Raw genomic sequence first — 22,680 nt, 5'->3', positions numbered from 1 at the left:
GTACTTGAACCCATGTGTGTCATGGGCTCATGGGCTGGAGTGATAGCACAGCTGGGAGGCGGCCAACCCGGGTTGGATTCCCAGCATACCACATGGTCTCCCAAGCACCACCAGGAGTAATTCCTGATTGTATGAGCCAAGAGTAACCCCTGTGCTTCTCCAGGTGCGACCCAAAAAGAAAAAAAAAATAGAATAAGATAATGATTGGCTAATTTAGTTGTTTGGTGGTTACAGCTATGCAGAAGCCTGTCTTTTCACTGTTTTTTCTACCTTGTAATCCACTGCTTCCTTAATTAAGTCGTTAAAAGGCTAAATTGATGAAATTTTAATATCTACAAGTGTGAAATTAATATAACAAATTTTTATTTCCAATAATGTTTATGTTAAACTGGAAAAGAATAAAATTAATGTCCTGGCAATTTTATTTTAAATCACAGCCCTCTTTATTTAATTATTCTGATATGACGGGCTGGAGTGATAGCACAGCAGTTGCCTTTCACACAGCCGACCCGAGTTCGATTCCTCCGCCCATCTCAGAGAGCCCAGCAAGCTACTGAGAGTATCTCACCCGCGCGGCAGAGCCTGGCAAGCTACCCATGTGTATTGGATATGCCAAAAACAGTAACAATAAGTCTCTCAATGAGAGACGTTATTGATGCCCGCTCAAACAAATCGAGCAACGGGATGACAGTGACAGTGACTGATATGACATTTTTCACATGGGGTTTGCTTTAAAACAAAACAGGTCAGTGTGTAGATGGTTACTACATAAAAATGACATAAGTAAACAAAATAACTTATTGGGCTTTATTACAACATTCATATTTTCAACTCCTGAAAAGTGCTCCACTGAATTTATGTTAAGTAACATTTAATCTGGTTTGTATTTTCCCCTTTCTCTTAATAAAAGTGGAGAGAGGTAATGTAGAGGTAATGTAGTTGGGGGTGAGGAGGTTTTAATAACTGGATAGTTTCAGTACCACGAATAACGTAATTTTTCTTGTTTTGTTGTTTGCTTGTAGTTCACTGCCAGTGGTGTTCAGGGGAACATGTGGTATCAGATCTGGGTCTCCTGCACGCTAAGCACATGCCCTGCCTGTTGATCTTTTTGACTCCCTTAATTTTTGTCTCCACTTATTAGCTGTGGTTCTTGTTGGAGAATATTCTGAGGAATAGGATGAACTTTTCAAAAGACAAATACTGTTCAAAAATATAGCTCCCGGAGGCTGGAGCAATAGCACAGTGGGTAGGGCATTTGCCTTGCACGAGGCCGACCCGGGTTCGATTCCCAGCATCCCATATGGTCCCCGTAGCACCACCAGCAGAAATTCCTGAGTGCATGAGCCAGGAGTGACCCCTGTGCATCGCTGGGTATGACCCAAAAGCCAAACATATGTATATATATAGCTCCCAAATTTTCTTGTACCATTGCTTTTGTCTTTTGTTTTGGGGCCACACCTGGCAATGCTCAGGGATTACTTGTGGTAGCCTCAGGGGTGCCAGGGATCGAACCCAGGTTGACCATATGCAAGACAAGCACCCTACGTATTGTATTATGACTCCAGTCTCTTGTACCATTGCTTTTGGAGTTTAGATGAACTGATGAGAGATTTTAAAATAATTTTATAAATAGGTTATCTCTCAGGTGGTTAAACCAAACCAAAAAATTTAACTGTGACTTTAGAGAGTTCACTTTTCATATTAGTATGTGGGATTTTCTGGTGTTTTATTAAATGTATAACTTTGAATATTATTTTTTAAATGTTCTCAGAAGATCAAAATACTTGATGCACATGAAAGAATTAGTCCAGAGATTGCTATTGCACTCTGACCAGTGGTAACATTTTTTACCACTGTTGTAAACACAAGCTGTTTTCCTTGGAAAATCCCACTGGCCCCCTCTAGTGGCCAGAAGATTGCACTTCTCCCTCTTTTTTGAAGTTGAAAAGGATTATAACAAAGGTGTGTGATCTTTACAATTGTAGTATTTAAAAGAGGTAAACCTTATTGAATAGAGGGCAGGTAAAATAAGTGTTTCATTGAATCGAAATGGCATTTTATATTTATGTTCAGGAATACTAGCACATAAATTTGGGAAACAAGGCTATTTTGTTTTGTTTTGTGGCCTCACTCAGCAGTGCTTAGGGTTTACTCCTGGCTCCTCTGAGTTCAGGATGACTCCTGGTGGTGTTTGGGGGACTATACGGGCTGCTGGGATTTAAACCTGGATTAGCCACATGCTTACTCACTCTTCTATCACTCCAGCCCCAAAAGAAGGTGGATTTTTTCTCCTTGCAAAGTAATTTACATTATGTATCTTAAAGGAAGTATATTTAAAAGAAAAAGTATTTATACAGTGACTTCTGCATTGTTTCAGATAGGATTTGATATTTTCAAAATATATCTTGGTGATAAGAGATTATAACTAATCATGGCTTTTTTTTTTCTTGTAGAAGAGTGAAGTGTGAGATTTAGAAATAATAGTCTAAATCTATTTATATATCCAGAAGCATGCCAATTTTGAAGATTTTGAGATTTTTGAAGATATCATGCAATTTTGTAGGAGAGGATTCTTTCTAGTTAGTGCTCATTGGCCCGTGAGCCACTCCCTGCAAACCAGGTTAAGTTGTTTGTTGCCAGGACCTATGGTTGTGGTACTCTTTGGCCCTCTGGTGCCGGAGACTACCAGGCAACCCTGGTAGTGCTCGTTTTCCTCTGAAGCTGTACCCATTGGTGCTTGAAGGGCCATGCCTTTCCAGAGAACAAAGCAGGGTCCCATGACTACAAAGTATGTGCCATTGACCCTTGTGCTCTTTAGGAATGTTTACTAGTACATCTGTTGTGACCATTTCTATCCTTGTACTGCCTTCAGATAGAAGTCCTTTTATAAATTCAGGCTGAATTTGTCTCCATAGTAGAAATATTGGGAAGCTGAAATGTGTCAACAAATTACCACTCTACAGAACGGCTTTAAAACTTTTTTTAATAATTATTTTTAGCCACTGTGACAAAGTTGTTTTTAATAATTATCTTTGATAGCATATTTAATTTTTGAGAGATATAGAAAACTAAATTAGACCTCTTTGATATGAATAAGAACGTCAAACTTAATTATGAAATTTGAAGTTGTTAATGATTTTTTAAAATTTTAATTTGGCAGCTTCCTCAAGTGAGCCAAGATACTTATTTCTCGACTGTGTAGTGGTAGAATTATCAGGAATATTTTAAAGAATAGCAGCATTATTGACACAATTATATTCCCAAAATGACTAATTCTTAAAATGTAGTGATTTGTGTATGTAGATGCATATTTGTTAATTATTTATGTTTTAAGGATATCCAGTACACTTGATGAAATAGAGTGAGAAGTTAACTAATTTTTTTTAAGTCCTTACTGCTTGTTTCATATTTTTCAAAGAATGTTAATTGAGCATAATTTACATTTAAATGGAAGTATATCACTCTTAACATTTAGTCACCATTCAAATTGAGCATCAGTGGGATTGGCATTCATGTGAATTTTCTGTTTACTTAGAGTTCTCAACCTCATGCATAATTATACTCATACTACAATAAAATGTAATTTAGTATATAATGGGTCTTAAGTAAAATTTTGTTAGAGGTAGAAATACAATTCAGCCTTCACATTTATTTACTTGTATTGTATTCCACAGAATGTATATAGCAGTATCATTGTTGTGTAGTTTTCATTTTGTTCAAGTCTTTGTTGAAAGGAGATATTTGTAGCTTTAAAATAGTAAAATCTGAAAATAAAAGAGAGAAGAAAACTGTGTTTTAAGGAGGAGACTTCAGTAGAACTTGGTAATACTTGTATTTTTTTTCAGATCTTAAAAATACCACTTAGACTTGCTCTGTTTAAAACTAATTATCTTTAATTAAAAATGTAAATACAAGTAAATAGAGAAGATAGACATAAAATGAACTTCTGTTTAATGCGAACTTTACATTCCCTTCATCCCCCTATCCTCAGCCCTTGGTAACCACAATTCATCTTTCTGACTCTGAATTTGGCAACTCTAAGTAGTTTTCCTATTATTAAACACTCTTAAACTACTAACCCAGCATGTAGATAGGATTTGGTAAGTTTCTAAGTAAACTGGCAATTAGGAATTAAAAGGATTGCATATACTTCTTGAGTGCTCTCAAGTTGCTAATTATTGATATACTAACCTAACAATTAAGAGTATAACTTTTATTATTTCTTAAGTAGTTTTTAGGTTTTGTTGCTTTTGGGGTTTTTTTGTTTGTTTGTTTGTTTGTTTGTTTTTCATGTAGTTTACTTTCTGTTTTAGACTGAATCTGGATATGGATCTGAATCCAGCTTACGCCGACACGGGTCAATGGTATCACTAGTGTCTGGAGCAAGTGGTTATTCTGCAACATCAACCTCTTCATTCAAGGTTTGTGGTTAGGAATACTTTAAGGTACAATAAATTAGTGTGTTTGGTACTGAATGTGATGAAGACAACTCACTGGTTTTCAAAAGAATTTTTGAAGTAAGTTATTTGAAATTGTTATAGAAAAATAAAACAATTATATTCACATGACTTATGTGAATATAAAATGAACTTTTTGAATTTTGTTTTTTTAATTAGAGAAGACTTAAAAATTCTTGGTCAAATAAGAATCTGAAGGATACTGAAATGACCTTGCTAAAATTGGCCACTAACCAGAAATTAATAATTAATGTATCTTCCCTGGATAAAGTTTATTTGCATCTTTTTGTATAAGAATTATTTATGTTGCCCTTTGTTTCCTACTTACTTAACCAGTTGTAAAAGAACCCAAATGTTATGAAATCAAAAACTTTTCTGTGACCAAACAACACAACTGTCACGTCCTATGCATGACACACTATATTCTTTGAAAGACCACCAAGTATTATGTGTGCCATTCAGTGTCTTTATTTTCTTTCACAGTCTTTGAATTGTTATATTAATATTATATTACCAAATTATTGGACTTATTGCTCTCTTAATTCTTCCTGGCATATCTCCATCAAGTCCCTAGACATGTTGCTTTTTTTTTTTTTTTTGAATCATCATATACAGTTACAAAGCTTTCATGTTTGAGTTTTGGTCATACAATGATCAAACACCCATCCCTTCACCAGTGCACATTTTCTGCCATCAAAATCCCCAGTGTCCTCCCCACCCCCATCCCAACCTTTCTCCTGCCTATGTGGCAGACAATTTCCATAATATTCTCTCTCTACTTTGATTACATTCAATATTTCGGCACCAGTCCCACCATTATTATTTGGAATTTTCTCACCAGCACTCAAACCTGCCGAAAAGGCAATGCTAGACAATTTATTTTGTATTGCTTGTTATGAATAGCATAAGATGTTGCTCCTGGAATTCTAAAATTTTTAGATAATTAGAGCCTGGAGAGATCTCTGTAGCAAACTGCTCAGCTCCGAGATTCTTTTGTGTGTCTCTGGATGACGACCATTAAGGAGCTTAAGTAGTAGCCGGAAGCAATTGATGGGCACCATCTCAAGGTCCCATAGGACAGGGGGATGAGCGGGGCTGGCCCATCCCCCATTTCGTGAGGCTTGGCGTTTGCCGTTACTGCCCCCACATACCTGGGCTTCTCATTGAGTTCTGGAAGATGGTGGCCACCGGGATTCCTAGGGGCAGGTGGAGGGACAGCACCTGCTCTGATATGGAGTAGCCCAGTGAAATCCACCTGTTGCAAAGTCTGGAGGCATCTCTGTAGTGAGCTGCTCAATTCCAGGATTCTTTTGTGTGTCCTAGACAGTTTTTAAGTCTTTCCCAGTCATATTACATTAATCTTGACAGCTCTTCTTATTCTATGCCCTTTATAGTAATGTGCTGAACCACTGTGAAACTCAACTCCAGTTTCATTGACTTGGATTGCATCTTCCCTGCCTTTCTTTTTGTGTTTTGCAGAAAGGTCACAGTTTACGTGAGAAATTGGCTGAAATGGAAACCTTTAGAGATATCCTATGTAGACAAGTTGATACTCTACAGAAGTTCTTTGATGCCTGTGCTGATGTTGTCTCCAAGGATGAACTTCAAAGGGATAAAGGTTAATTAGGCTATTACAACTATTTTTACTTGGAGAATGAATGGATTTAAAGCTTCTTGATCTTAAAGGGTAATGTCTTTAAGTGATAAAGGTAATTATAGACACTTGCTGCAAATCCCCAGTGTTTTCACTGTCTAAATGACTTGTGTACTTTATTTTGTGTTTTTGGGGATGGAACTCAGGGCCTCAGACATGCAAGGCAAGTGCTTTAGCACTGAGCTATATCCCCAGTGTTTGTGTATTTTAATCACACAAACAATCTGGAATCTGGAATCTGATTAACCTATACCAGATAACATTGAAGTTTTATTTTTGTTTTGTTTTTGTTTTATTGGGGTTGGGGGCGTTGAGCTACACCAATCTGTGCTTATCCTGGCTCTTTGCTCAGGGATCACTTTTCACAGTAATGAGACCATATGTGGTGCCAGAAATTGAACCCGCTTGGCCATGTGTAAGGCAAACACCTTACCACTAAAGGTTTTTCCCCCCTATTTTTGTTTATTTGTTGTGATTTGGGGTCACACCCAGGAAGGATCATCTGAGATATTTGGAATCCAGGTCAGTTGCATGTAACAAGGCAAGCATCTTACCTGCTATACTTTCTTTTCAGTCCCAGTTTTGTTTTTTAACTTATCATGATTTACAGAGCTGTTGCTAACAGTTTCAGGCACCACTGAAGATATTTAAGTTACTTGTGTATGTGTACCATTAATCAGATTAGTCCTATTATGTGCGTTATGCATTCTGGCCCTGATTCCCAGCGAAACTTGTTTGCCCTATTTCAGTGATTCCTGTCAATTTTCTCAAAAAAAAAAAAGAAATGGAGTACACATGTAAAATTAATTTTGTTGCTTTGAAGGAACAAATTTATATCAGTATTATTAAATAATATTTATTTATTCCCAGAATAACTAGGTTGCTTGGCATGGTTTCATTTCTTGTTTTGTTAAATGTGTTTGATTTGAGTTCAGGTTTGTTTGGAGTTGTTTCCCCCCCCCCCTTCTCTTCCTTCATTGAACCCTCTTTGCTGCCTGCTTTTGAATTTTTAAAAAATAAGGATTTTGAGCTAGATTGATAGTACAGGGGTTAAGGTGCTTTGCCTTACACGTGGCCAATCCTGGTTTTATTCCTGGCACAATATACATCCCCTGATCCCTGAGCATTGCCAGATGTGGCCCAAAAACCAGTGGCCCAAAAACCAAAATAGTAATTTTTTTCTTAATTTACATTTGTTAACTTTTTGGCTACAACTTAAGTGGCTACTTTAGGATTTTTAGTGTATACTTTTAATTTATTAGTCAGCCTACACGTAATATTTTACCACTTCATGTATAATACAAGAATCTTCAAATAATGTATTTTCATTTCTCCTCACTTTTGGAGCAAGATACCAGTGTTTTTGTTAAACCAATTCCCTGTGAATTGCTAGGCTTTCCAGTCTACATTATGGAAACAGGTGCTTTTTCTGCACCATGTAGGCTTTTTGATACTGTTCCTTGTGATCTTTAAAGATCTTTTCCCACTTCTGTAATTCCCTTCACATGTATCTCCTTTCCATAATTTTCTCTGTACACAGTACAGAGTTTTATCTAGTACTCTGCTTTGTGAATTCTGTTTTTTTTTTTTATTCTTTTTGAATTTTCTGATCCGTAGTCAGATGTGTTATCCATTGCACCACTGGCCCAATATCTTTATTCTTTCTGTACTCTGGACTGTGGGGAGGATATTTGGGCCACACCTGGTGTTGCTCAGGGCTTACTCCTTGCTCTGTGCTGACGGGTTATTCCTGGAAGTGCTCGAGAGACCATTTGCAGTGCCGGGTATTGAACCTTGTATCAGGCTAGAACCTTAAACCTTTTACCTAGACTATCTCTCTGGCCTCTCTCTGTACATTTGGTTATATTTCTTCACCCCAGAGTCTGTTGGACAACTTCTAGGTTCCCCTCTGACTGATTTGGAGAAACTCTGTTATGACTAATTTGGAGAAACTCCTCAATCATTCCTGACTATGATAGTTCATTGTCCTCTTTTCTAATATCAAGTGTGTTGAACATTATTTGTATGTTTTGTCCAGTTTTTTAGTTTCAAAGGGGTAAATTTAGACCCTAATATTCCTTGGTCAGAGCAAGGAATATTATTTCTTGCTCTGAATATTTCTCAATTTTTCTCATATTTCTCAATCCCTTAATTTATAGAACTTAGTTTATAGAACTTAAGAGCTTTATAATTAAAGTTCTTAATTTATAGAACTTAACCCTTGATATTTATTTCCCATTTTAAAAAAGTGTTTGAGGACTGAGGCAGATAGCAGACAGAGCACTTACCTTATACACGGCCAACCAGGATTTGATCCTTGGCATATATCTATATGGTTCTCCCAAGCCCACCAGGAGTGATCCCTGAGCACAGAGCCAGGAGTAAGCCCTGAACACCACCACCTGTGATCAAAATCAAAGTAAATGAGGGGTTTGAAAAATAATTTAAATAATACTCTTAATTATATGAATGAATAAATAAGTACACTGGTAAATTTGTTATGTTTCCATCATGATACAGACTGGGTTGGTTTAAAAACAGAAATTCAATATTTCAAATCCCTGACATGATCATGACTGTAGCTTCTTTCCCTGCATCATCCCTGTCAAAAATTTTTTTTATTTGAACAAAGATGCTAAGCAGATGTTACAGCAGTAAGAGAGTCCAGTTTGTCACATACTAAGACTTTTTTCCCTGGTGATTTATCTGGAATTTAAGAGAAATACAGAATCTAGAATGCCTGGATTAGCCATTTTGAATTTATTTGGGGGATAAATGACTATTTGTTCATGTGAATTTGGAAACAGTCAATGAATAGAAACAACTCCAAGGTCGTATATACACTGCCTCTGATAAAAGGCATCATTCTTGCCATTTTGATGACACAGGGCTCTTCACACATACATGCATGGCAGAATAGAACTTTGAGATTTATTTATGATAGACTATTAGATTAAGTAATCTTAACAATGATTTGGGGTTATTTGTTAAGCCAGAAATTAATTTCACAGGGCTGGAGCGATAGCACAGCGGGTAGGGCACTTGCACACGGCTGACCCAGGTTCGATTCCCAGCATCCCATATGGTCCCCCGAGCACCGCCAGGAATAATTCCTGAGTGCATGAGCCAGGAGTAACCCCTGTGCATTGCCGTGTATGACCAAAAAAAAAAAAAAAAGAAGAAGAAGAAATTAATTTCACAGTTCTGGAGGATAGAAGGTTTGTTAAAAGAGCCATAGTGGAAAGATCTGTTCTAGGACTCTATTCTGGTTTTGTAAGTGGCTCTCTTTCCTCGTGACTTCATATCATCTTTCTCTATCCTTGTAAGCAGATATTTGGAATTAAACACTAAGATTAGGATCATCCTCAATAACATCATCTAACTTGATTATCACTGTAAAAATACTGTTTACATTTAAATAGACACTTTCTGCGGTATTCTGAGTTAGGACTGTGATATTTGAATTTAGTGGGGATTGGAGAAAGGGCACAAGTTAGAACATAACAAGTGATTTTTCTAAAATCCTATTTTAAGAAATACTGATAGTTTTAAGAATACATGATGAGTCAAGTGCAAAGCCAAGATGGCAGAAAAAGGAGTAATTTGAGAGTGCTCCTGGGATCCTTCGACATAAAGTTCAACACCAATTAATTCCAATCCTGCTAGGTTTCCACTGAGAACCTTCAGTGTAGAACTACAACAGCATATCAGAGAGATTGTCTGCTGTGAACCAAGAGGAGCTGCTGCTGCTACTTAAAAGTTAAGGAAAGTTAACAAGAGACCTGGCGGAGTACCAGCCGAAAACATGACTGATTTCAGGCAGCCACTGCTAGGAAATAACTCTTGTGTAAAATTAGATCCAGCTGCAACAGTATGAGATTCAGGATGTGGGAGCAATGAGGAGCATGATTGCTGTGTGGATCCCACTGATGCAAAGAACAGACAGGCTGTGAATCCTTAAGGTATAGGCAAGCAGGAGGGCTACTCTCTGCACCCAAGTATCTTAGTTCTGACTTTACATCAACTAAACTAGGAAATAGTAATTACAAAATAGAAGCTTGAGTTCAAGTTAGCAGTAGGCATTATGTGTTTTTTGCTGGTGGTCTTACTGATGATCATTGTTCCTGAGATGGGCCCACCCAATTAGGCCAAGACTAGAGCAAGCTTATGATTGACTGACACTTGGACCTGGGAAGCAAGTGACTGAGAACTGGAAGCTTTCAAAGCCAGTGCTGGGCATTGTCTGCTGTTTGTGGCAGTTTGGCTGGTTGTGGGGGGTGAGGGGTGGGGGAACCATTCCTGAGGAAAGCCTTGCCCTTATTAGGTAAATATAGCAAAGGAGACTGTCACCTAATGGACACATGCAATCTGAGCCAGCCATCTTAAAGCAGCCAGTCCTCTCTCAGCTGTTAATAAGTAGGTCATTTATTTACAAGGCATTTTTATTTTTAATTGAGGACAAGTGCAGTGGTAGAAACTAACTATCTACTAAGTTTGGGTCATCTCATAAGTTATCATCTACACACAGATCCGTTTGAATAGAAGGCAGGTGCAAATCTTTGGTGATACAAAAACCCCCAACCACTGCCTTTCTGCTATAAGTGTTTATGCACCATGGGGCCTTTTCTGATCTGAAACTTAGCCCCATAAAGTACATGGCTACACTTCAGAGGCTGGCTGGAATTCACTTTTATACCTTCTGCCAGACACCAGCAACAATGTAGTTAAAGTCCAGGCCAACTAGAACTCAGCCCAGTAGTTATTAAAAGGACAGTGTGACCAAAATCCCAAAAAGGTATCTACTGGTGCACACAGGGTCAGAATCATAGTCACTGTCTTGATTTTGTGAGCATAAGTTGGTGGTGATCATTACCAAAGTCAGCTCATACTCAGGTTTTCACCCCTTATCCTTACCTAGTATCAGTTATAATGGGGAAAAAATGAAGAAATTTTACCTCATTAATGGGACAAAAGGGCAGTAATGTCTTCAAATTTAGCAAAACTTTCAAACTCCTGAGGAAAACTTCCAAGCAACAGTTCTCTTGGTATTCAATGAAATTTAGAAATCAGCCTGTGATGCATCTCAATGGTAAAGTACATGTCTTGCATCCATAAGACTTGGGCTTGATCCTCTGCACAGCAAAGAAAAAGAAAAATCAGTGGAAAGAAACCATTAATAAATTCAGAGAAGTTACAAAGGAAAATGTGATAAAATTGCCAAGAGAAAACAGTTAAAGTATAGCTGCTAAGGTGAAGAAAGAACAATAGCAGGCCTGGGTAGCAGAGTAGAAACCAAAAACTGAATTAATGACCTCAAGGTCAAGATAGAGGAAGTTAGAGAGGAAGAGGAATAAAGAATTAAAAGGAATTTTTAGATGAGTTTTATTGGAGAATGTTTAAAAGGCATAACTTTTAGTGTTCCAGAAGGAGATGAAATGGAGGAAGCGAAAGGATCAATTACTGGATGAAAAGATAATAGCCAAGAATTTCCCCAGTCTGAGGAGAGCCAACCCTATACCTTGATCCAGGAAGTCCAAAGAGTTTCAAAGTAAGCCCAAGCAAAAGAATAGTAAGACATACGGTTATGAAAATGTCAAGAACAAAGGAGAGTGATAAGCTCTCAAAAGTAAGAGTGGAAAAAAAAGCAGACATCTGATTTCTTGGATAAAATAACAGGTCAGAAGGGAATGGTATAATATATCTAAAGCATTAAATAAAAAGCCCATCATCCATCCTCTGTCCTGCCATATCTTATCTCTCTGATTTGAGGAATATGACATTTTCAGACAAACAACAGCTAAAGGCAGTTGTTGCCTTTAAATGGGCTCCGCAAGAAAGATTTAATGGTCTGTATAAGGCATGAAACCTCCACTTGGAAGCAGAAAGATACACAAAAGGCATAAAATGGAAGAAAGAAGGAGATGTAATAAAATATCATTATTTGCTTTACATTTGAAAGGGAAAATATCTAAGAACACCATATGTAAACTACATGGTAACTTTAACACAAAATATAGAAACTGAAAACAAGCTGATCATTATACAAAAGGCCAATATCAGAGTGCACATGGAGAAAACAAGAAAAGCCAGAGAAATAGCCAGAGTGCAAAATACATGCTATCCTCATAGACAAAAGTAAGTACCTTTTTGAACTCCTCAAAAGGCATAGAGTGGCTAAATGGATGGGAAATGAGATTTAACCTTCTGCTTGTAGGTGCTACATTGGTACTTTTGAACTTTGATAATAAAGACTTAGAGTAAAAGTCTAGAAAACAATCATACAGACAAATGGTACCTGAAATGGACAGACAGAGATGTATACTTATATGAGCCAAAATAGAATTTACATAAAAGGAGGTTGTAAGAGACAAAGAGAGCAATCAGTTTATATTGATTGAAGGGTCAGTATGTCAAGAAGACTTACCTCTTATCAACATAGATGTACCAGGTGAAAGCCAATAACACCTTTAAAGCAATTACTAGGAGATCTATCTGAAGAGAGACATTGACAGTAACACAGTAGTAGCAGCGCATTATAAAGTACTACTCTCATTGGACAGATCCACCAGAAAACTAAATCAGAAGATACAAAAGTCCTAAGTAGAAGAGCTAAGATGAATAGAGAAACCCTAAAAATCCTAATACATATTCTTCTCCACTGTGTATGAAGAATTATCCAGGATATATCACATCCTAGGTCACGAAACCAAGTGTCCATTAAGCTATGAAAATAAAAGTTATATCAAGCTTTTGTTAGATCACAATCCTATAAAGATATAATGAATCATAAAAATTAAATTGGGAAAACTGCAAACATTTAAAGATTAAATAACATGCTATCATTCGACAACTGAAGAGTGAAAGAGGAAATCAGGAAATACAAAGATTTCCTGAAATAAAATTAAGACATTTGGGACACAGCAAAAGTATTACTAAGATGGACGTTTGTAGCAATACTGGCTTACATCAGGAAGCAAACGAACAAAAAAAAAATAACTAATCTCACATCTAAGGAAACTATAAAGCAATATATGAAGCCCAGGTTAAAAGGAAGGAAATGGTGGAAATTAGAGCAAAAATAAATAATAAATCAGGGAACAATACAAAAGGACAGTAAAACCAAGAGCTGTTTTTTTTGAAAGATATAACAAAATTGACAAATCCATAACTCGTCTCATGAAGAAAAAAGAAAAATACAAACAAATCAGATCATAAAAGAATACTACAACAAATGTCTGAAAATTACAATCGCAAGAAATGAGTATGAACAACTATAAGAAATGAGTATGAACAACTTTATGCCAATAAACCAGAAAACCTGGAAGAAATGAATTTTTAGAATCATACAAATTTCCAAGACCAAATCAGAAACAAAAAGAAAACCTGAGCATACAAGTTACTAGAAGAGAAATTAGAAGAGTGTAGGATAACATTGGGTTTGTCTTTTCAGCCTTGCTGCAGAGAACTTAGTTTACCTTAAAGCAATGTCCTTTCTGTATGGACACAGGAAGACAGTTAATATTATGCTTTGTAACTTGGGAGCTGATCGACTCCAATAATATTTACTCCCGGGTATTTGCTTTCTTGACTCAGTTGCCCTTAGTTCCTAGCACCCCGAAAGCAGGGTCCCAATGAGGGACGGAATGGACCCAGGGCAAGCTGTGAGCTACCCTGACATCGAAATGGGCCAAGCCAAAGTGCCACAATACTCAACTATAAGTTGAGAGCAGGGTCATAGACAAATGCTGTCATGATCCAAAAGTAACGATGAGACTAGGACCCTGCTGTGGTTAGGAAGACTAACCTGGCCTGAAGACTGTGGTCTGGAATATATAGTGAGATGTCCTCAGGAAGAACCAAACTTTAAGTTTGATATCTCTTACTGTGCTCATACAGAATGACATTGCTAGAGATATTTGAAGTAGATTCACTATTTAAGTGGATGACTAGCTGAGGAAGGAAGAAAACGACACACTCTTGTTTGGATCCCACCCTTGAGCAGATCTCCTAGTAATCTGGAGTAATCTCCTTAGATGAGATTTTGTTAATCTCCTGGAGGAATGGTCTTCCCTTCTTTGTTGATTTGTTAATATTCAACTCACCTTTGTGTCACCACCCTATGTGATTGGTATATAAACTAAAGACTGTAGAGGAAGAGAGAAGACACAGAAGCAGCACAGAAGTAGACAGAAGGAGAGAGGCAAGACAAGGCAGAGGTAAAACAGAATCAAGGAGAAGACAGAAGTGGAGAGAAGAAATGGAGACAAGACAGAAGACATAGAAGCAGAGAGAAGACACAGAAGCAGAGACAGAGAGAGGTCGGAAGAGACCAGAGGAGAGACTACAGAGACAGACAGAGATAGAGAGACAGAAGAGAGCACAGGGGCACACACAGAAGCAGAGCACAAGGAGGAGCCATCCCAATCTGGTCCATACACAGCGGCTTGAGAGCACCGAACACAAGAGAGAGCCGCCTCGAGAGCCCTCGAACAACACGACACATCATCACACATCATCGCACCCTCCCACATGCACATTTGTAATTTTTACAAAAGAGTAATCAAATATCTCTCCAGAATCAAAAGCCATAGGTCCAGACAGGTTTACTGGTTAAGTTCTGCCAAACCTCTGAATGTAGCCTATTTTTGCTTTCCAAACTCTTCCAGAAAATTGAAGAAATGGAAATTTCTTACAAGTTTTTGGAAGGCAAATGTTTTCCTAATATTGGAAGTAGACATGAGGGGCCAGAGTGATAGGACAGCATGCAGCCGACTGGGTTCAATCCGCAGCATCCCATATGGTCCCCCAAGCACTGCCAGGAATAATTCCTGAGTGCAGAGCCAGGAGTAACCCCTGAGCATCACTGGGTGTGACCCAAAAAAGAAAAACCTCTAATCAGGTACAATGTGAGATGTACGATATTTTTGCCATCATTATTCTGTTATTCAACATAGTATTAGAAGTCCTAGCTGCAACAAGTAGTGAAGAAAAAGAAATGAAAGGGATTCATATTGGAAAAGAGCTATTTTTGCTTGTGGACAGCATATGTAGCAGACCAGTCAATAAATAGATCAATACTATAAAGGAGCCCAAACACAAAAGTCAGTTGTCAACGCCAACACCAAAATCTCCTCCATTTCTGTGTGCATACAATGAACTGTGGGGTAGGGGCGGAAATTGCATTTCCAATTTTGTCCAGGTACTAGGAATCAGCTAAGGAGGTAAAAGCTATATTCTATCAAAAGAAATAAAAGACACAAGGAAGTAGATATTTTATATGTACAGGTTAGGAGAATTTACATTCTTAAATGGCTGTCCTACCAAAGCATTATGAAAAATGCAATGCATTTTCCCTATCACAATTCCAGTTATTTTCTTCAAAGACATAGAGTAGGAACCAAAGCAATTGTATCTTGGACATGGCTGACACCATTTGATCCCTGCCACCTCATGTAGTTCTCCAACACCTGCAGGAGTAAGCCCTGAGCACTCTAGGTATGGCTTAGTCCCTCCTATTCCCTACCAAAAAGGCATAGACTAGATACAGCAAAAATTTGTATGGAATCTGAAATTCCCCAAATCACCATAGCAGTTCTGGGAAAAATAGAGGTGGAGGCATTGCATTCCTGATTTTTTTTTTTTAATTGAATCACCATGTGGAAAGTCACAAAGCTTTCAGGCTTAAGTCTCAGTTTTACAATGCTTAAACAACCATCCCTTCACCAGTGCACATATTCCACCACCAAAAAAAAAAAAACTGGTATACTTTGCCCCCCATACTCCCTCCCCACCCCCCGCCCCGCCTGTGTAGCTGATAAATTTCACTTTACTTTCTCTTTACTTTGGTTACATTCAATATTTCAACAAAAATCTTACTATTATTGTTTGGAGTTTCCCCCCCCCAGAATCAGGCCTGCTGAAAAGGAACCATTTGATAATTTCTTTTCCATTGCTGAGAATGAAGAGATACGAGGTCGCGCGGCTGCTATCGCACAATTTTGAATTTCTGTATTTTAGTAACTAAGTCCAGGGGAATTTCTGCCAGAAAGTGCATCACTGCAAGCTCGTACCTCCCATTAGTGGTCCTCATAAGATGGCGGTCGCCACGCCATGCCCCCCGGCAAGGAAAAGGGGAGAGAGAAAAACCTTTTCCCTATTGTGGCATGGGGCCGCAGCTTAGTTCCCAGTCTAGAGACATTTCTGCAAGAAGCTGCTGGTACCCAGGAGGTTGACCCCATGGCTTCGAGGCTGGCCTCACGTTCCGGGGAAAGGGCAACTCAGAGAAGCGATCACCAACTACATTGTAGTCGAAGGCCATGTGGGGGAAGGGAGTTGCGGGCTGAATGAGGGCTAGAGACTGAGCACAGCGGCCACTCAACACCTTTATTGCAAACCACAACAGCTAATTAGAGAGAGAGAACAGAAGGGAATGCCCTGCCACAGTGGCAGGGTGGGGTGGGGGGGAGATGGGATTGGGGAGGGTGAGAGGGACGCTGGGTTTACGGGTGGTGGAGAATGGGCACTGGCGAAGGGATGGGTTCCCGAACTTTGTATGAGGGAAGTATAAGCACAAAAGTGTATAAATCTGTAACTGTACCCTCACGGTGATTCTCTAATTAAAAATAAATAAATTATAAAAAAATAATAATAATAAAAAATAAATAAAAAAAAAAGAAGCTGCTGGTACCAAAAATAGTTTAGACGGCCTCTGGAATCATGCTTGTTCAGCAGCAGAGAGGCCACACATGTGCGGCCATTGGGGTTACATCTCAGCAGAGAGAGGGGCTGGTATCGCCCTCCTCGTTCCTGATTTTCTACTGTAAAATTTCAGTAATCAAAACAGTGTGATACTTAGGTAAAAATTACAGTTCATATCAGTGGAATCAATTTGAGAGTTCACTTGTAAACTCATCAATGTATGGATAGTAATTTATGACACAGGAATTAATTAAGGTGCCTTGATAAAGAAAGGAAAGCCTCTAACAAATGGTGTTGGGAAAATTGATTAGCTGCATGATAAAAAGTAAAATTGGACCCCTATCTTACACCATACTCAAGTTAATTAAAAAATGGATTAAAACTTCAGTATTAGACCAAATCTATAATTCTCCATGTTACGGATTACAGATGCTGACCCATGTTTGACTCCTCCGCCCCTCTCAGAGAGCCCGGCAAGCTACTGAAAGTATCGCACCCTCAGGGCAGAGCCTGGCAAGCTACCCGTGGCGTATTGAGTATGCCAAAAACAGTAACAATAAGTCTCACAATAAGAGACGTTACTGGTGCCCACTTGAACAAATCGATGAGCAGTGGGTTGACAGTGACAGTGACTGATTTCAGATATACCTTCAGTTAATTGAATTAACTGTTGGCAAAGAAAGCAAAAAATGACAATAATACGGCATGAAATTTAAGTTTCTTTTCGGGTCACATGCAGCGATGCACAGGGGTTACTCCTGGCTCTACACTCAGAAATTACTACTGGCGGTGCTCAGGGGACCATATGGGATGCTGGGAATCAAACCCTGTTGGCCGCATGCAAGGCAGACACCCTACCCGCTCTGCTATCAGTCCAGCCCCATGAAATTTAAGTTTCTGAACTGCAGTATAAATTACTCTGATGAATGAGAAAAAGTATTTGCATACCAAAAAATCTTGACAAAGAACTGATATCCAGAATATATTAAAAGGAGCAATAATATGCAAAATATACAGAATATGTAAAAACCAACCTTTTCATACCTGCTGAGACAAAATAGAAATATTCCATGAACCAGCTGATGGCTAAACAAAACCGATGCATTTATTCAGTCCACTTAAAAAAATTAGAATTTTTAGCTAGTATAATATCTGCCTCTGCTTAGAGCCATAGCACTCTGATTTATGTTATTGAGCTGTATGTTTGGAAGAAAATTTTTGGTGGACAACGAAGAAATTTCTGTCCATAGACCACAAGTGTAAGAACATGTATATAAAGCATTAACAGGACTAGATAAAAAGTCAGGCAGCCATGTCTAATAAAGGGAAAAGCTAAACAGATACTTTATCAGAGAAGATAAGCAGATGACCAACAGGCATATGAAAAATTTCTCATCATTACTGATTATTTGGGAATTGCAATTTAAAAAGACAACTTCTTTTTAAAGAAGATAGTTCAGCTGACTGGAGTACCTGCTTTACAACCTCTGGAGACTGGGGATTCAGTCCCAAGTACCACATGGTTCCCAAAGCACCACTGGGACAACACCCAAATTAAGTGAAATAAGTCATGGTGATTTATGGAAATCACCATAAATCTGAAAAGGCCCAGGGTCTAGCAGTAGTAGCCTAAGATGCAACTACAGGGTTGGCACAAAGTGATTTCTTTGTTATTCATTCATTTTAAAAAGGTAGATTTCTAGGGGAGGTGGGGCATGGTACAGAGAGATTTCATTTTTTTCCTGTAAGGAGAGTGGTAGGTTTGGTAATCTGATCCAGATACTCAGGGATTACAGAAGACATGATGTCTGACTTAAATATGCTGTTTGATTTTAAAACAAACCATATGTACCAACTTTAAAGATACTTCTAATCTTGCTCTTCATTGTTAGTTTGATGACTTAGCTTGCCTAACATAAGTAGCGGTGAATGGTTTCAAAAGGTGGATTTTGGTATCTCATGCATCTAAGTTAACTTCTTATAGTCTGTTCATCCTTCACAGACCTCATGCAGAATGAAATGACCCAGGTAGGTAGTAAGGATTAGGAAATCTTGAAAAAATTACTTAAAATGTGAAGCATCCCTCGAACCAGTGTTTCTCAATCTTTTTTTAGACAAGAGCCCCTTTTAGTTTTCCTGTTTTCCTTCATATAGATAGCTTCTTTGTCCTACCAGTTGGCCCTCTGGTCTCATGCCAACTCCCGCCCTGATTTATCTAATTTTTACCTGTGACTCCCTTGGAATATCCTGGTGGAAGCACATGGCCCCCAGTTTAGAAACACTGCCACATACAAAATAGAGTGGCTACAGTATTTATAGACTTCACTGTGTATTGACTATACTTTGATAACACTAAAAATAGCACTGTCGCACTGTTGTCCGGTTGTTCATCGGTTTGCTCAAGCAAGCACCAGTAATATCTCCATTGTGAGACTTGTTACTGTTTTTGGCATATCAAATACGCCACGGTTAGCTTGCCAGGCTCTTCCATGCGGGTGGGATACTCTCAGCAGCTTGCCGGGTTTTCCGAGAGGGACGGAGAAATCAAACCTGGTCAGCCACGTGGAAGGCAAAAGCCCTACCTGCTGTGCTATTGCTCCAGCCCAACACTAAAAATATAAAGTTGAAAAAGATCTTATGTTCACAGAATCCAGAATAATTCATTTAGTAAAACCAAAACAATCAACTGGTTAATTTAGGTTTTTTTTTTTCATCCTGATATCCTTTCCTGTATTTTATTTAGTGGTAGAAGATGATGAAGATGACTTTCCTACAACACGTTCTGATGGGGAGTTCTTACATAATACCAATGGCAATAAGGAAAAACGTGAGTAATACTTTACTTCTCTGATTATTTGAGGAAGCCTCTTTCAGTTTTATTTTAATGTCATCATTAATGATCTGCTTCATAGAAGATTGGTGGGGGAGTGATTGGATATTAGAAAAATTGCTGCAGTTGTGAAACTCTAGTCTACTTTTTCTTTCCATGTACATTTAGATATCTCTGACATTTCCAGGAAACAAAATGGAAGATTACTTTCTGTAGAAATTTAGATTTAAGAATATCTGCCACAATAAAAGTTGGACATAATTGGTAGTGTTTAATTGGAAATTTGTGTATTGTGTGTTATTGTCCTACACATCTTCAAGAACACTGGTTGCTGAGGGATTTATGAAAGTCTACATCATAAAAGATGTAACCCCCAGCTCACCTTGCTTTTTACCCTGGCCATCCATATGGACCTGACATATTATGGGAGTGGGGTGGGGTAAGGTGTTCTTACTATTTAGTATTCTAAATCACACAACTCTAGAGAAACAATGACTAGTAAGAAAAGATCTGTTCAGAGATTTAGGGGGGATTCAACTATGAAAAGCCATCTCATAAATAAGATTACCCTTTGATGAAGTTCACTAATTTAAAAAACCCTGTTAATCCTTACAGAGCTTCCAGAAAAACAGATCTCAAAATCAGCTTTTTTGAACAGACTTCAGACAATCAAATAGCGAACAGTTACTTTTAAAATTCATTTAGAAAAATGTTATAAGTTGCTTGATAATTTTTAAATTATGAGTTATATTTAAGTACACTTACATACTTTTTTATATTAAAATTTAAAATATCATTAGAAAATTATGGGCCATGGATTTTTTAATCATGCAAATCCTTAATACTCTAAATTCAGAAAGCTAATTCTCAGAGCTACTATGTTTACATGACAAAATCACTTAGCTGTATATTTCTTAAGACATATCCCTATCATTAGCAGTAATACAATATCTTAAAGAATAAGGACCCAAATGGTAGGATCAGCTCATTAAACATTGAAAATGCTTGAGCAGAATCTTTTCTTGGTAAAAATGGGCTAAACAAAATCCTTTTTTTTTTTTTTTTTTGGATAAAAATATTCAAGAGAGAATGAGTGCTTGCTCTAGTGTCAAATAATAAAATATATTTATTTCATTTTAAGTTGGCTAATATATTTTAGTTGCAAAAAAACTAACAGGAACCTTCTGGGAACAGCAGGTAGAGGCTAGAAATACAACTAAACTTCTTTTTCTTTTTTTTTTCCACTACTTTTTTGAGGTACCAGGATTAATAATACTGTGTTACTTATACTTTCCATATATACATCATTCCAATAGTGTACCCACCACCAGAATGCCCACCTCCCTCCAATAGTGTGCCAACGGCTCCTCCCCCATGCCCTCCCATGTAAGTTTAATAGTTTCACAGATTAAAATCTCCAGGACCAATGACTTTTATCCATTTTTCATTCCCTTACTATGTTTCTTTATATTTCATAAATAGGAGAGAAAACATCTGTAAGTCATGTCCCCCCACCTAAACCAGCAAAGAATTATCCAGCCTGGAATGTTACTAGTCCCATTGTTGAGAATCTGCTGTAGAGATTAACAAGGTTCTCTGGGTTGAATTCTTGGACTACTAACCTAGTCTCGTTAAAGCTGTTACACTAATATAAAGTAAAAAATTTTCCTCTTGCTAAGGTCTTTTTATTATTTTTTAAAGATTTTAGGTTATACTTGTCATTCCAATTTAACTGTGTTATTGGTAAAAGGAAAGCAAAAGTGGAATGACCCAGATGCGCTTTGGGGGTTGCAAAGGTTTGGCTTTGGGCCACACCCTGCAATGCACAGGGCTTATTTCTGGCTTTGAGCTCAGGGACGACTCCTGGCAGTGCTCAGGGAACCATATATGGTGCCAGGGATCAAATTAGGGGCAACCACTTGTAAAGCAAGCACCTTAATCTCTGTAATATTTCTGCCCCCACTCCAAATATGTATTCCTAGCTGTATTTTCTCACAAGTATCCAATTATCTCTATTTATGAATGGTATTATCATTATTTTGTCATATCATCTACTATATAAAATTATGTAGAACTCAATGTAGTGAAGAATTGTTAGAAAAATTACCCATAAATATTTTTCTTTTTCAGTATTTCCACATATAACACCAAAAGGAATTAATGGTATAGACTTTAAAGGGGAGGCAATAACTTTTAAAGCAACTACCGCTGGAATCCTTGCTACACTTTCTCATTGTATTGAACTAATGGTTAAACGTGAGGACAGCTGGCAAAAGAGAATGGATAAGGTAAGACTGGTATTTTTTCTTGTTTTAAAACAAATTGGGGAGCTGGAGCAATAGCACAGCGGGTAGGGCATTTGCCTTGCATGCGGCCGACCTGGGTTCGATTCCCAGCATCCCATACGGTCCCCTGAGCACCGCCAGGAGTAATTCCTGAGTATAGAGCCAGGAGTAACCCTTGTGCATCGCCAGGTGTGACCCAAAAAGCAAAAAAAAAAAAAAAAAAATGGATTTTATTTAAGTTATTTGTATTTATTGAGCATTCAATCCCACATTATTCAAATAAAAATTTGTTGGGTTGGTAAAAGTATCAGATGGTACTTCTGAAACTGGGCATATTTTCCTAATAAATAAATCCAGTTACTGTGTAATATGTATCCTTGATATTTATTACAATTTTTTCTAATAGTAATGTTTCTTAGTTTAACATTTCAGTAATTTTTTAAGGAAGAATTTTGCTCTTTTATTTCAGTTTTGACAGTTTAATTCTGTATCATTTTTCCTAGAGTGGGCTCTTCAGCCCCAGGGAAAGTGGAGTGCAGGAAAAAAAAAAAAAAAAGAAAGAAAGTGGAGTGCAGGGTGCTCTAAAAGAATCCAGAGCAGGGCATTAGTTCCCCTCAGTTCTATTGGAAGATAAAGGTAATTTTTCAGGGGATGGTAAGGGATCTTATTTTCCAGGGGCTGGAGTGATAGCACAGCGGGTAGGGCGTTTGCCTTGCACGCGGCCGACCCGGGTTCAAATCCCAGCATCCCATATGG

General features: G+C 37.9%; 1 protein-coding gene across 2 annotated transcripts in view; it reads left to right on the top strand.

Annotated features, from left to right (window-relative positions):
• CERT1 (ceramide transporter 1) overlaps window positions 1–22,680 on the top strand; it is a 90,367-nt gene that overhangs the window by 38,506 nt on the left and 29,181 nt on the right. For both annotated transcript variants that reach the window (XM_055127090.1, XM_055127082.1), the window contains exons 4-7: window positions 4,314–4,421; window positions 5,937–6,075; window positions 19,553–19,636; window positions 21,770–21,927. In XM_055127090.1, coding sequence (XP_054983065.1) covers window positions 4,314–4,421; window positions 5,937–6,075; window positions 19,553–19,636; window positions 21,770–21,927 — 489 coding nt within the window. The remainder of the gene's footprint in view (window positions 1–4,313; window positions 4,422–5,936; window positions 6,076–19,552; window positions 19,637–21,769; window positions 21,928–22,680) is intronic.

This window comes from Sorex araneus, chromosome 1 (assembly GCF_027595985.1).
Source record: "Sorex araneus isolate mSorAra2 chromosome 1, mSorAra2.pri, whole genome shotgun sequence".
NCBI lineage: Eukaryota > Metazoa > Chordata > Mammalia > Eulipotyphla > Soricidae > Sorex > Sorex araneus.
The sequence above is the reverse complement of the archived record's forward strand: the minus strand, read 5'-3'. Positions and strand labels throughout refer to the sequence as shown.